Source organism: Osmerus mordax, chromosome 21, assembly GCF_038355195.1.
Source record: "Osmerus mordax isolate fOsmMor3 chromosome 21, fOsmMor3.pri, whole genome shotgun sequence".
Taxonomy (NCBI): Eukaryota; Metazoa; Chordata; class Actinopteri; order Osmeriformes; family Osmeridae; genus Osmerus; species Osmerus mordax.
In genome coordinates this window covers 8,869,198-8,885,111 of record NC_090070.1, presented here as the reverse complement: position 1 = coordinate 8,885,111, position 15,914 = coordinate 8,869,198, and the positions used below count along the sequence as shown (strand labels likewise).

General features: G+C 47.9%; 1 protein-coding gene across 1 annotated transcript; it reads left to right on the top strand.

Moving 5' to 3' along the window:
• Positions 1–5,094: 5,094 nt before the first annotated feature.
• Positions 5,095–11,283, top strand: cygb2 (cytoglobin 2). Its single transcript, XM_067259602.1, has 3 exons — positions 5,095–5,299; positions 10,519–10,750; positions 11,119–11,283. The coding sequence occupies exons 1-3, from the start codon at positions 5,136–5,138 to the stop codon at positions 11,281–11,283; spliced, it is 561 nt and encodes a 186-aa protein (XP_067115703.1). The 5' UTR covers positions 5,095–5,135.
• Positions 11,284–15,914: the final 4,631 nt, after the last annotated feature.

Here is a 15,914-nt window from a genome sequence, read left to right as displayed (position 1 = left end):
CCTCAGCTCTTGAGCACCTTCTCCTTCAGCAGGTCCAAGATAACCTGCCTCTCCTGGCTCTCCAGCTCGAACCTCCGCTCCCTCTCCTTCCTGTCGGCGCCGAGGCGCTCGCGCTCCAGGGCGATCTTGCTCCGCTGGACCTCTAGCTCCTCCCTCCTCAGGGACAGCTCCTCCTCCCGCAGGCGTTGCTCCGCCTCGTAGCGCTTCTCCAGGAAGCTGAGGATCTCGGAGTAGGTCTGGCAGCAGCACTGGCAGGGCCGCTTGGCCATGGGGGCGGAGGAGAGGTCCGCCAGCTCCTCCTGCTCCTCCGGCTCCTCCTCGGGCTCCGGGGTGGCTGGGACGGCAGCGAGGGAGGAGGGGGGAGGGGCGTGGTGGAGATCTGTGGGGACGAGAAGTGAGAACGTTTTGGGACGTACTTTTGTTTCCGGGGGTTTTAGCTCATATGATGATGATGATGATGATTCAACTCATATGTTTCTGTGCTTTATCCTTGATAGCAATGTTATATTGGCGTGGAAATGTGCATTTACTTCATGGAATGAAGGGTGTAAGGGTGAAGTAATGAGGGGTCAAGTTTGGTATTTATATCATGTTATGGTATTATATTACTCCAGATTAGGGATGTCCAACCCTATTCCTGGATATTTCATCCTGTAGGTGTACATTTCAATCCAGCACATCTGATTCTAATTAGCTGGCAAGATGAATCATAATTTGTTACGACTGGGATTGGTGTGAAAGCCTACAGTAGCTCTACTAGGCCTAGCGTGATACTAGGACATGGCTGAAGTTCTTATTTCTCACCAGGGGGTGGCACTGTCTGCATAGAGATGATGTTGGGTTTGTCCTGCTCAGGTGCAGACAGCTCCTCCAGGGCTCTCTTCCTCAGTTCCTCCTCCTGGTACTTGGCGCTCTCCCCACTGGCCAGGAGACCCTTCTCAGCCTCCAGCTCCAGCACCTCGTGTAGCAGGTCCTCCTTCTGGGCATACAGTCTGTCTGTTCCAAATCTGTCCACACAAACACACACAACATGCCCATGCGTTTGATGTATTACATAAATTAAAACGTATTATTTAACTCCTTTAAATAGTAACCTACCCTCCTTGTATAGATGGCATTGCATGTCATACTGGACCTTATGTCATATTGACCTCATATATATACCCAACACATGCCCAACTCTATACTCGGATTGTTTTATGTTCGTTTCTCACCTGCGCAGGCTGGGGAAGTCCTGTTTCTTGTAGTAGTCCAGAAGCAGCATGGTCCTCTCCCTGCACCTTCTGGCGTCCACCTCAAAGTTCTCATCCTGCAGAGCGGTGGTGATGATCTCCCCGACGCGGGCCCAGATACGACCAGACTCCTTGGAACAGAAGGGGTTCTGCGCGATCACCTCGCGGAGGAGGAGGATGTCGTGGCGGGCGGAAAAACGCACCTGTCGCTTGCGGGGGGCGGTGGAGGGGCCGGCCAGGGAGAAACCTAGAGAGGGAGGAGAGAGAGTGGGAGGTTGTGATGGGTGGAAGGATGATGGTTGAATAATGAAGTGAGAATGATTGAATGGTGAGGGGGAGATAATGATTACATTTAAATGATTAAATCAAATGAGCACAGGCAAGTTAATGGTTGTTACTTGTATTGAAACTTGGAGGTAGGAAAGAACTGTGATAAGGTTGAACAGTGATTCCAGAGCTAATTTGTAAGCTAGTTACAGTTTCATTGATGTGCTTCAATATTATGGAAACTATGCAAATTATCATTATTATGAAGGTAAATCAACAAATTCAACAAAGTGGTCTCTTTTTTGTCTACATAGGCTACATGTAGTCCAATGTATACTGTGATTTAGTTATTACACCTGCGTTACATATGTAGCCCCTCTCTATGGTGACGTAGCTCTCAAATCGCTTTGCCATTCAGACGAGCACAAGTATTTGCTGCTAGGCTACCCGCCGACAAGCCACGCAGATGACGGAAACAAAGAATCGCCTACATGTTGCATTGTTTATATACGCTACACTCTACAGGAAACTACACGATAGTACATATCAAAACGAGAGCTACGATATCAAACCCTGTTTATGGATTTTTTAAACCAAATAACACGTCAGACGTAGCGGTTTTGCTCACTCTCACCACCGTTGTTCGGCATTTCCACTACACGTTCCATATCGCCATAATTTCCGGTATCAGCTGATACACACAAAATGTTGAGGTCACTGTACACGTCCACTCACCAGTACAGGTTTCATGCTGACGTGTAACTCAACTTCTCGGGAAATCTGGCAAAACTGGCGATCGAGTCGTTACGCAGGACACAGAAATGTCCACAAGATGTCGGCAGAAGCCTGCAAACGCAAAGACGGAATTAATGCACATTCACCGTCTCCTATAAAGAGGAAGTGTCACTTAGAAAATTCAAAATATTTTTAAATAGGATTTTAATTCCCATGGTTACTTCCTAACAGTAACCATAACTTTGTCTCTTTCAACCCCGCACACACACACACACACATTAATGGACCCGACGCTGTGCCTCCACCCACCACCCACCTTCTGTCCTTTCTCATTGAACTCGATATTGAACTCAGACAGGCCTACTGTGATGTGTTAAACACACCATGATTCATGGTTATGAAATAATCAGCCTAATGGCCGACTCTTCTTCCCCTAAGACCAGGGTAGACAACTACACCCCCTCGTCAAGACAGAGAGCTGGAGATGTTTTTCAGATGCTTGACCTATTTGACAAGTCAGTTGAAGCAGACACGCAATTATGAACATGACCAAATGCTAGGGTGCACACAAATGAAAGGGGTCTTCTGGCACAAGACAAGGACCTGGTGTGGAGGAGGTTTTTTACCCTGTCTCTATTCAAAGGTCTTTCAGAATAATATGGTTTTAATATGGCTTATCACATCCATATTACATGTCCAGTCTTTGTTAATCGTATAGTACGTTGCTGGTTATCAGTTATAAATTGGCATCTTAAAACGATACACTGCCTCACGCACTTGCAGATGAGGTTTTGTTAAAGCCCCATGTCGCATATTTATTGGTTATTGATTGTGATTGACAGATGTGAACCATGTGAGTTGTGTTTTTTTTTGGCACGTTAACGAGCATCAAAGTGGCACACCACTGGGCATTGTGTTGAAGCCTGTCATCTTTGAAACGCCTTACTCAATAGCGCACGTTCTCAATAGCATAATAGACCTGTCACACACACACACACATACACACACACATACACACACACCAAATCCCAGTCCTTTTGTCTGGACAGAGTTCCATCAACTGTCCCCTTTCTCAACGGTGCGCCCGCGAGCGTATGTCAAAAGTGTCTTTTTCAATGTCCCCAGTCCTGATTGGAAGTAGATAAGCGTTTGACCTCATCAACAGCGAATGTTTTATATCATCACAGCGTTCTGTGTTTGTCGGTATCGGAGTGCTCGCTCGTGACATTTGCTGGATGAATGTTTCAAGAGGGTTTCAATAAGTCACACAGTAGGCGACATCCATCACAATTCGAAACCAGTGGAGCCACCCATCTTTTATACATATTTTGTTTTTCTTACAAATGATTAGCCCTCCGTCTTCGTCTCTTCCCCCCCCCCTGTCTGTCTATAGCTCTACTTATTTCTCTTTCTCTCTTTCTCTCTCTTCCCCTATCCCTCTCCTTACCTGTCAGGATGTCAGCTCCTCTCTCCTGGGAGACAACCCCTGGAGAGACCTAATGTTTTCCTGTCACATCGTATACAGGCTTCATCGCTAGACAGCACAAGCATCCTCTACTGCAACAGACACTCACACACACACACACACGGAAACTTTGCCTACACACATTGGAGAGATTAAAGGATTTTCTGTTTGGGTAAGTCCCAATCAGTATTATTATTATTAGAATTGTATCATATTAGTCATTGTTAGATTTATTATACTTTTATAGTACAAATACACAAACTGATGTGGTGACTTGACAGTGATTTATAAAGGTCAGTGTTATGTGGATGCTTACTTAGTGGGCCCCAGTTCGTTTTTTTACGGACTTTTATTGACATGTAAAAATGGTCTCACAGGCCTTCAAGCTCCAGAGAGACTTTGCAATCGATTACCTCTACGTCTGGAGTTACTGCTCACTCCTTTCAGCTTATTGACTAAGAATCTTTAATCCACAACAAAGTCACACCAGTAATGGAGGAAAAACAATTTTTCTTTCACGATTTACAATTTACAAACCAAGAAAAACACACCCACAACATGCACAAGCATCCACCTTGATACACACTTCTCATCTGTCTGTCTTGTCGTCTCACGGACTGTCACAGTAGCACCAGTTCAATCGTGACAGTGGCAAGGAGTTTGTCTACATTTGCATGTGTTTGTGTGTGTGTTTGAGTGCGCGTGCTGCATACGTGTGCGTGCGCGCTGGTGACAATTAGTGAGAGGGAGGGGAAGGAGAGAGAGAGAGAGATCCTGAGAGGAGGGACCCTAGGTGCTCTTTTTCTCTTCCTCCCCCTTTCTCTATCTATATCTCTCCACCCCCCTCTGCTCTTCTCTCCACCCCCCTCTGCTCTTCTCTCCACCCCTCTCTCCCACTCCCTCTCTCATTCCATCAGGTTCTCACAGCCACAGAAGTTCAGAGAGAAGGCATCTCCCCACACCAGGGAGAGACTGACTGAGAGAGCGCATCACTGGAAGAGGGGAGAAAACACAGAAGGAGCGTAACAGTTGAGGAGACGTTTTGGGGACAGTGGGAGGAGAATCCGAGCGGAGGGGAAAGGAGAGAGAGCGAGGAGAGAGGGTGAGAGAGAGCGAGAGAGCGGTGGTTTGTGGTGGCTGTGGGTGGTGGTGGGGGGTGGGCTGCGCCGTCAGCTTCCCGCCGTCCTTTCTGTGTACCCCCCCCCTCCCTCCCCCCCTCCCTCCCTCCCTTCCTCCCCCCTCCGTCCCCTGTCCCCCCACCACCACCACCACCTCCTCTCCCGGACCCCTATAGTTTCTCCCCGCCAACTTCCGCCGTGGGGGCTCAGCTCTCCGTCTCCCTCCCCCCCTCCCTCGCTCCCTACCTCCCTCGCTCGCTGCTGGCCGCCTCCGAGCTGCTGCAGCAACGCAGGCGGACCGCCGCTGCCGCGCCGCAGATGGAGCCGGAGCCGCCCCAGCCGAGAGAGCCGGGGGAGACGGAGCACGGGGAGCGTCCGGAGCGGGTGGAGCCGCTGTCGGACGCCGAGAGGGAGATCATCCAGGGCACCTGGGGACGGGTCTACGAGAACTGCGAGGATGTGGGAGTCACGATCCTCATCAGGTAGGCTTTGGAATGGGCTCCCCCACCCCTACCCCTACCCCCTCCAGAATGGAAAATACATTTGCTTAGGACCGTGTGGAAGTTTGTGACTAGGGGTTCAGAGGAGGAATGGGTGAGAGTGGACAGGTTTTAAGTTAATTCTCGGACAGGCACTCATTTAGCCAATCAGGCTGGATGCTTGTTGTTTCTGTGTCTGAGTGACAGGGAGGCAGTTGCTAACACATTCCCATTGGTCTTAACGGTTGGAGCTTGTTTTTGACAGTTGAGCAGTCAATCAAGTCTGGAAAGAATAGTAGTTTCATCCATCATTAAAGTCTTAGTAGTAACTCAATACCATCTTATGGCATTGCAGTGATATTCTTGCTTTGTCTGCAAATGTAATTAGTTTAATAATTGTTCTTGAACCGGCTTTTCGATCAATCACCTGTCAAAATGTCAAGGATAATAGGACATGTTGACGTTCATATGACTCTCTCCACTAATCCCCAAGCAGTTACTTGTGTGGCTACTCCCCTTCAGGTCATCATACCTGTCACCAAATTAATGAAACTTCTAATCCGCCCCAAAATATGTAGTTAAGTAGTTCCCAGAAGGAAATATGTTTCCAAGAGATCAATTCAGAAGACTTCATTGGTACTGTCACAAAAAAAAGAAACCTTTTCATTTGTGTTTGTGTTGTGATGTCTTGCTTGGCATGTACTTTGTAGGATAGAGTTGTCTGATGCCTAGATTATCCTTCATCTCCTACATCGTCTCCTTGTTCCAAAATGGAAAGCCCCCAAGGGCTCGTTAAAATGGACAGCGTGCCGTCGCCAGGGCAACTGGCGTGAACGGCACGATCCGATTTTGGGGTTGAGGTGACAAACAGTCTCTCAGTCCCTTAGAGAGCACTTAAAGGGCAGAGAGCATTCAGTGTGTGTGTGTGTGTGTGTGTGTGTGCGCGCATGTGTGTGTATGCATGTCTACGAGAGAAACAAGCTTTTGGATTAATGTCCGTCTCTACATCGACCATCGATGTAGAGACGGCACATCGACCATCGATCTGTCACAATCCACTCTGTCCTCCATTTCTTTTTCGACTCCTCTTGCGTCTCTCCATCCCTAGCTCATCCATATTCTGTCTTCTGTCTCTCTGCCAACCCCCTCCTATTCTTCCGTCTCTCTCTGTGTCTCTCTCTTTGTCTCTCTCTGTCTGTCTGTATCTCTCTCTCTCTCTCTCTCTCTCTCTCTCTGTGTCTCTCTCTCTCTGAGTCTCTCTCTCTCTGTGTGTCTCTCTCTGTGTGTCTCTGTCGCTCTCTGTGTCTCTCTGTCGCTCTCTGTTTCTCTCTCCGTGTCTCTCTCTCTGTGTCTCTCTCTGTGTGTCTCTCTCTCTGTCTCTCTCTCTGTGTCTCTCTCGGTCCCTTAACAACAGAAGAGGCTCCCATGGGCTAGCCTGGCACGCCATGTCTTGAAAGCTTCTTTTAACCCTAACCCCAAAAGCATTAAGCCACCACAGAGGCTAACAAAGGAAAACGGTGACTGTATAGCCAGGTCACCTCGAAGACCACAGGAGAGTCCAAAAGCTAGGCTGAGTAGTGCAGTGTTGGCTAGATAGTTGGTCCAAGTCTAGGGAGTCAGATGGCTGAGCGGTGAGGGAGTCGGACTAGTAATCCGAAGGTTGCCAGTTCGATTCCCGGTCATGCCAACTGACGTTGTGTCCTTGGGCAAGGCACTTCACCCTACTTGTCTCAGGGGAATGTCCCTGTACTTACTGTAAGTCGCTCTGGATAAGAGCGTCTGCTAAATGACTAAATGTAAATGTAAGTCCCGCGTGGAAAGTGAACAGCATCCGATCCCAGAGGGTTCAGTAGGAATGCATATTTGCATGTATGTCCTTCTGCTCGGGTGGTCGGAAAGAATAGACGGCGACAATAGCCTGAGCCAATGCGTACAAATGCAATTGCACCAACGAGGAGACCCCCTCCAGGCGCTCCCTGTTACATGCAGTGAGGCAGCTTTGAGATGCCACTGAAACGCCGTGCATTAGTGGATCGATCCAAAGGAAGTCATCGCCAACCTGTGGGCTGTGTGGCTTCCTGTTGATATACGAGGGAGTCAGGTGGCTGAGCGGTGAGGGAATCGGGCTAGTAATTTGAAGGTTGTCAGTTCGATTCCCGGCCGTGCCAAATGACGTTGTGTCCTTGGGCAAGGCACTTCACCCTACTTGCCTCGGGGGAATGTCCCTGTACTTACTGTAAGTCGCTCTGGATAAGAGCGTCTGCTAAATGACTAAAAATGTAATTTATACTCATAATATATGAGTGAAATATATATTCACCAGATACATTTTTCAGCTGACCTGAGGAACACCTGATTGTATTAAAGCTCTGTCATAGATTTGGTTGAGTTTCCATCATTAATAAGAGTTACTGGGTTCAATGTGGAAGCATAAAGGTTCTATGTAGAACCCCTACAATGTTCTATGTAGAGGGTTCCACAGGCAAATGGCTCCATAGTATTTCTGTATTCTGAGAGTGTATTCTAGTGTCATGTAGGCCAGCTGTATAGGTGGCTCCCTGGGGTGGTGTCATAATGTCATGGTCAGGTCACTTTCTCAGAACCTCCTGGAATATCATAAGAGCTGAGACAGTTCTTCCCTAACTCAATAGAGGCAAAGCACACATTGGTTCTCCGCAAGGGGTCCTCCACAACATCAGGCAAGTGGTCTCTGCACTCAAAAAGCATACAACTTCTTGAAAACAAGCCCACAATACGAATCAGCGTGTAATTAACCAGTAAAGCTTATGGTGCGGCTTTGATGAGTTCATTTAAATTCAGCGTCAGGTCGGGGTAGCGAGTTTGAGGAACGTCTCAGACACTACTGACACCCCGCTTGTCTCAGCCACCAGACATAGCGTTGTCAGAACATCGTGTTTCCGTTGTGAGGGTCTCAGTCAAATTCCCAAACGCCAAATGTTTCACAGGACGTTTGTTTTATTGAAGTTATTTCTAGATAAAAGCTAAAACACTATAAAAGAAGGTCTTTCCCATTTCCTGCATCTCCCTTGCCCGAAACATGTGTTCAATTAGAACCGCACCAGAGAGTACAGAACATTGGTTATTGAGTACTGGCAGATACAACAAGAAAGAAGTCTCTTGTTTCTGAATTCTAAGAGAAAGCGTCCTGTTCTCCTCGCAAAGAGCTGCGGCTACTTTCATGTTTATCTCCCAGACCAGGAACAATGGCTTTCTTCGCTAGTTGTTCCGTTCAAAGAGAGAGCGCAGCGACAGCTGGGAAAGCTTCGCTTGGACAGCTACAGGCTAGGGAGCGCCTATGTGGCTAGCGTAGCATGTCACAGGATCTGGGGGACACGGGTGTAGTGTAGCGGTGGTGCCAGAGGCCAAACCTAACCAACGGAATAACTAAACCGTGTTCCTCCATATCCAGCCAGCCACACTCGCGTTAGAGCACTTATACAGTCAAATTGGGTCAGGCGAATGTGTGGGCGCCATGAGAGTGTGCGTTCCCTTGTGTGTGCGCGTGTGATTGCTTCCAGTACGATGTGTGGAGTCTGCTTTATTCATGAGAATAGCCTGTGATCTGTCTCCCTGCTTTGCTCCAAACATACCACTCTCTTTAAACGACCAGTGAAAGCAGTCTTGTGACTTCAATGCTGAGCAGCACTGTCTAATTTAAGTGCTCGTACGATTCAGCAGGGACTTACATCAACGCAGCCCTGAATCAAAACTAACGGAGTTTTCCTAGAATCCCACATGATTCCCATTCTTTTTGCTTACATCTCCAAAGGGAGGTCACAGGATGGTCCTTTACTGCACAGACCTAAAATAACTCTCAGTGTAAACAACAGTTTGAGTTCAAACAAGCCAAATGACGTCAAAAACAGCAGTCTCTGTGGTCTTTGTGTGAAGTCCATTAACCCCAAACCTCGACTTTTCTTCTGAAGTTTCCGACATAAGCGAAGGGCAACCACCGAGGTCATAGACATTCTTCCTACATTTCACGGTATGTATGGACAAGGTGGATGTTGTCTGTTTCAATACCAAAACACCCAAGGAGAGGCCTCCATATTACACGTTTACATTTGACATTTAGTCATTTAGCAGACACTCTTATCCAGAGCGACTTACAGTAAGTACGGGGACATTCCCCCCGAGGCAAGTAGGGTGAAGTGCCTTGCCCAAGGACACAACGTCATTTTTCACAGCCGAGAATCGAACCGGCAACTTTCTGATTAATAACCTAATCTAACTAACCGCTCAGCCATCTGACCCCCATCTGACACATGAGGACATGTAAACACGCACCCAGAATCTGCGAGAGGAACATGTACCTCTATCTGTTCAGCTGCTCCAGTCCCCAGCACCTGCCTCTAATTACACTCGAAAAGACTTGACGATCCTAACGACCCTCACCTCATCAGCAGCCCTTCTCCGCTCTCCGCCTGCCAATCATTCCGTTGCCACGGCGCCGCAGGCAGACTCCTTCTCGAGCAGACACGGCGAGTAAGCATCTCTCTCAGAACGTAAACACTTCAGTCGTAGACCCAATTACCATGATGGTGAGGAGCTCGATGCCACAAGTCTAATTGCAACTCCAGGCACATTCAGGATTTCAAAAGCTTAACTTTGGGGTTGTTTTCTGTAAATCACCGATAGCAGTGAGTGATGTCTTCAAGGATTTGACAGAGAATGACTTTGTCGCTACGGGGCGTTTGTTCCATGAGTAGATTATTATTTAATCAAGCTTGAATGGCTTGGTCAAATGTTATGAGGCGTGTACGTTTCCCATTAAGACAGCTTTCAGTTACTTAATCAGAAGAATTTAATGGGTTTTGTCGAGCCTATTAACTGCCATAATATATCATCATCTATCATCAGGGTTCTGTAATGACATCATTTCACCAAAGATGCAAAGTGATACCATCTGGGATTGTTGTGAGGACACATTATGGACTAAGAAGTGGTCTTGGTGCTTTTAGATACAATGTAATTTTAAAAGATTGAGTGCAAATCTGTTTCCTGGAATTTGTTGGTGAAGCCTTCGTCCTTTTTAAACGTTCATCACCATCGTCATGATGCTAGGACGCTTCAACGCAGGACCGTCATGGTCCACAAATACGGTGCCCGAGTTCCGTCAAGGACTGTTTCCCCTCATTCGCGTTGTCTGTTTCAGCCGCTTCACTCGCTATTCCACCATCTCATCCCCTCTTTCCTTGCAGGTTTTTTGTGAACTTCCCCTCGGCCAAGCAGTACTTCAGCCAGTTCCAGGACATGGATGACCCGGAGGAGATGGAGCGCAGCGTCCAACTGAGGCTCCATGGTCGTCGGGTGATGAACGCCATCAACACGGTGGTGGAGAACCTCCACGACCCTGAGAAGGTCTCCTCTGTCTTGGCCCTGGTGGGCAAGGCCCATGCCGTCAAACACAAGGTGGAGCCCATGTACTTCAAGGTAAGGAGTTTGGATGTACTCTTGAGTTTGATGTGGCTTCTTTTCCTGTCAGTTCCACTGTGCTTTTTCACTATCTCGAGGCAGAACGGGAAACAGTAGAGGGAGTAATTACTATCCACCCCCTACTTTTTCGCAGCCATTATCTTTTACTTTTTCACTTTTCATCAATCTCTTCCCTGTCTCTCTCCATCGTCTCATTTCCATTTATATGATCTCTTCTTCCACTCCCCTTTCCCTCTCTCTCTCTCTCTCTCTCTCTCTCTCTCTCTCTCTCTCTCTCTCTCTCTCTCTCTCTCTCTCTCTCTCTCTCTCTCTCTCTCTCTCTCTCCCTCTCCCTCTCTCTCTCTCTTTTCCTCTCCATCTCCCAGATCCTGAGCGGTGTGATACTGGAGGTGTTGTCAGAGGACTTCCCAGAATCCTTCACTGCCGAGGTGCAAACGGTGTGGGCCAAGCTCATGAGGGCCGTGTACTGGCACGTGACGGGCGCCTACACGGAGGTGGGCTGGGTCCAGCTCTCCAGCTCTGCCGTGTGAGGAGAGGGGGGGCGGGGGGGTGGGCCTGGGGAGCTTGTCGGGCGGAGGACCGCGCGGGGGACGAGCTCCATTGTTTCGACTCTGTAATTCCTTGGGGTTCGAATGCCTCGAGGGAGCAGGAGTACGAGGGGGAACGGTGGTTTCCAAGGGGGGACAAGGAGATGTGACTTGTAATAGAATCTCTTAATGTGTTCGCTACTGTATCCCAACTTTTCGGGGCGGGGAGGGGGGGTGTGTGTACTGTGTGTACTACTCTAGAGATGTCGTCTGTATAGTTGTACATTGGGTGAGCATATGTATACCTATGCCCTCATTCAAGACCCATTGTAGTTGCATTGAGATAGGCTTTTAAACTTAAGTTTCCATTTTAGGCACTTGTTGCTTGCTGAAATTCCAGCACTTGGTGTTGAACCCAGCTCTATCAGATATTTTTATCCAATCATAAGCACCCTTCATGTATACAAGGAAATCTAAAAGTTATCTTTACAAACCGCATTGGTGATTGAATGAAGTAGAGAGCTTAAAAAAACAATGCATATTTTTGCCGTGCACACACACCAAATCAAATAAACGCTGTCTCGGACAAACACATACTCACACTCACCATAAGAAGTCCCTAATGCTAATATTTACATGGCTGTCAGTTGGTTTACATCCTGAGAGCCCCATAATAGACACATGCATTAAAACCTCCATTAACGGTTTCAAAAAACTCCAGGGATCTCAGGAAAGACATCAGTTCTTTGAAGTCGTGTCGGCACATCCCTCACCTTGTAACCTCTTGGGGGGGGGGGGGGGGGGGGGGGTTAGAGTTAGAACTCGGGGGGCTCAGTTAGAACGCTACACCTCAACAGACAGTTTTTGTTGTTGTTGCACTGACTCTATCCTCGTTAGCATTTAGATTGACTCGCACCATCCAAGGTCACCTGGTCTCGTCCCAGTCTGCACCCAGACAATCCCCTGGATACACTACAAATCTATTTAAAATGACTCTCGGATCAAATCTCCTGTCGGTGTCTGCGCTGGTGGCGTGCGGTAACTCCCTTCTGGTCTCTCGTAGTATCCTCATTTAGCATTAATGAGGCGCTAATGAGGCCCCTTGCTTCCTCATCCGACCATCCGTCCCACAGCCCTCCGCCTCGCCATGCTTTCTACTGGCCGAACGCAAACAGCAAAGGCCGTCCTGTTCTGACACGCACGGCTACTGTGCTCCGCGCCTTTCTTCATTTGAAGAGAACTACTAGTAGGCCTATTTGGTCAAGGGTGTCATTTATACCATAGGCTACTGTAGCTGAATCGGGATTAACGGAGTACAGTTGCGTAAGGAAAAGTGATAGTTTAGCACGACTTTAGCCTGATCACATTAGAGGAGAGCAATGACCTGCACTACCACTAGAATCAATCATCTCTCCCCCAACACGTTCCGGCCCAACCTTTGACGTCAACGACACATTTGGATTGCTTCCTTCCCTCTAAGTTCAAGCCCCCTGGTTTCATTAAGTAGCAGGCTGAAGAGGAATATTTGAGTTGGGCAGAGCTCCTTCTGACAGGATGTTTATTAAACATGCGCACGGTGTGGTGTGTCACCCATAACTCTACAAAATGGCATCGTACTGTTTTCGCTTCCCCCTCGGTTGCGGGCTCCTCCCTCTGACAGCTGAGTTTCCCTCCATCAGAGAGCTTCTCCCACCTGCCAGCATATTTACACACACTGACACGCAATATGCACATGCACATGCACCTATACTGGGCAAGCACACACAGCAGCATGCACGGACACGCACATGCGCCACACCGACCACACACACATACACATTTGAATCACTCTACTGTATGCTATTGCTATAAGTCATAGTTCTACAGAAAATAAATGTCAACATTGTTACTGAAAAAAATGGATCTGAAAACGTCAACATCTCACATCGCGCACACATTTAACGCTTTCGGCAAATAAGGGCATCTTAACATACTGTGCGTGGGTCTAGTTATGTCAGTTGTGAAATGTTTTGTCCGTTTTAAAGTTTGAACTTTATATTTTTCTAAATATATTAACAGATGATTAACTGTATATGTATTTGTTTACTGTATATTGATTAGTACTATATACTGTAATTGCTTTCTGGGTGGCAGTCCAAATGAAGATGCTTTGGTATGTATGCACAGTATATAACAGACCTGTATCTCTGCAGGTTCGGTAAAGATGAATAAAGTCCATAAATAAAGTCACCTACACTTGTCTCAAAATGTCTGGACTATTTCCCCCGATACATGAAGGATACAGTAGATGTTCATGTTAGTTATTGACAGTTACTTCTACCCGTGCCTCAAGCTATTGAAGAAGAGTTGAATCATGTCTCAGAAGGACGACATCATGGCTTTTAAAATTCCATTTCTTGTCGGGTTCCCCCTGGGCCAATCAGACAGCAGTAACATTACGCAAGAGTCCCCTGCCTGCAGGTGCACAGTGCGCATGCTCTGTCCCACTGTTACAGACCCCCTGATAATTAAATAATGGAATGTAAATGTTCCTAATCAATGATTAATGACTGCCTGTTCGCTGTTTGAAGCTTCGAGCGACGCTCTGTATTAGAGGCACCAGTGGGAGACTCACGCTGAGAGGAAGACGTTCATTTTTCAATCCCAGGCGGTAATGTATTCAAGCTCTCCAGCTGTACGCCAGCGTGTATCCTCCGCCGACAGAAATTGTTTTGATTTATTTTAGGAACGGACTGATTTCTGGCATGTTCTGAAAGTTCGAGACCGTCGTTGCTCTTCCTCACTTCCGTTGACAAAACACTGGGCTCCGTGTCATTACCAGGAAACAAATGCATGAAAAAAGCTGATTGGCTAAACAGGTGATCTATCTACCACCCTCTGTCGCACCTGCGGAGGAGAAACACTAGCAGGGGGGAGGGGGGGGGGGCACACTGTTGCTCCCCCGACCTCTCTCATTTGGTGTGGTTGGCAGGACACTGACGTGTCACCATGGCGACGCGGTCTCTTGTCACCAGAAACTGTCTTTCCAGGAAGGGCTTGAGGCAGTCTCCCATGATAACGATGCGCACGCACGCAAACACAAAACCCAGAAGAGATACATGAAGCAAGATCAACTGGCTGAGATACTGTGAGGGAAATAAACTGCTCATCCTAGATTTGACCATCTTGTTCAAAAAACAAAACATCATCAAACTATAAATCACTTTCTAACACACACACACACATTCACATGGCCCTACACAAATGCATACACACCTGCACGCACGTATGCACACACAAACACACACACTGAGTCAGCAGTTCTAAGGCTGTTGGGATTATAGAGTGGTCTAATTATAGTTGCCAGGACAGGAAAAGTACCTGGCTGCAGATCCATAAGACATCACCTCTGTGGCTTCATAACCTTATTATGACAGCTAGCGCTGCCTCGGGACACGAGACCTCATGGCTTTGCTGTCTGTTATGAAGCCATATCATATAGGCCGAGGTAGGAGTGCTGATTATCCAGTCATGACAGCACCGTAGAGGTTCAAAGTGAAAGTGAAGCCATCTCGATGGTCAGAATAGTGTCGTGTTATGAGTTCTGTCCGTTAGTTCTGTCTGTTATATGACTGTTCTCAAGCGGGGTATGATGTGCAAATATACAAATTCACTGGGTTTCATATCCGCAAACTTGGGCTCATGAGATCATTGAATGTATCTGTCTTTTAGGGGACAACGTCGGTGCATAAGGTGGCCATGCAGGTCAATACCAATAACAGCTCCAATAGCAACCTAAATATCCTGCAGGCTTTCAAACGGACATGGCTATACCAACTGAAAAACCGGAGGAATTTGGTAATTAGGCGAGAAAAGCCGTTGATGAGATGCGCATCCACACTGGTACGGCACTTGACATTCCTGACGGCGCCACAGTGAATCCATAACCGTCCAGCCGTCCACGCTCCGGAGCGCTTTTGACAGGGCGGGCTCTGAGAAGGGGGAGCCCGAGCTCAACAGCGTGAAGGGAATTGAATCTCTCTGGTCGGAATGGCATGAGAATGCCCCCCCTTCTCCCCCCTGCCTAAGACGTGTTGTCATCCTGCCCTGTCTCACCGCGCGACGGGAGAGTGGCGTTGGTCGTGGCGCGGAGGCGGCATGCTCCAAGGGTGCAGAAAAGACACGTGTCGGGCCTTGTCTTTTCGTGCTCCTCCATTGTAAATGGACGCCTCATTATGGTGTCACTGGGTTTGGTGTTTCTTAGGCTTCGTTTGACAGCCGTTACGGAACAGGAGCTCTGCCCTCGCTCACTAACAACCGTCAATTGTTTTGTGTGTGTTTCGGACCAGTTCGGTACACAGTGAAACAGTTACACATGGATGCAGGATTAATGAGGTCTGGTGGAACACGGATGGGAGGAGGTGTTGGTGGTGAGGGTAAGGGTGGGGAGGGTTATGCAGAAAATGCACACACATCACATGGTGGCTTATGTGTGTATCACGATGTCCCTGGCCTCAATAACATGGACCTGTGATCCCGTCTAATCCCCCCCAGCTAATCCACACAAGGCTTCTCTGCAAGGCGCAGGGAAAGGGAGAGACACAGGCAAGCAACGCTAAACGCTAAAGGCTAAGGCTAACTCCGTCCCTCCAGAC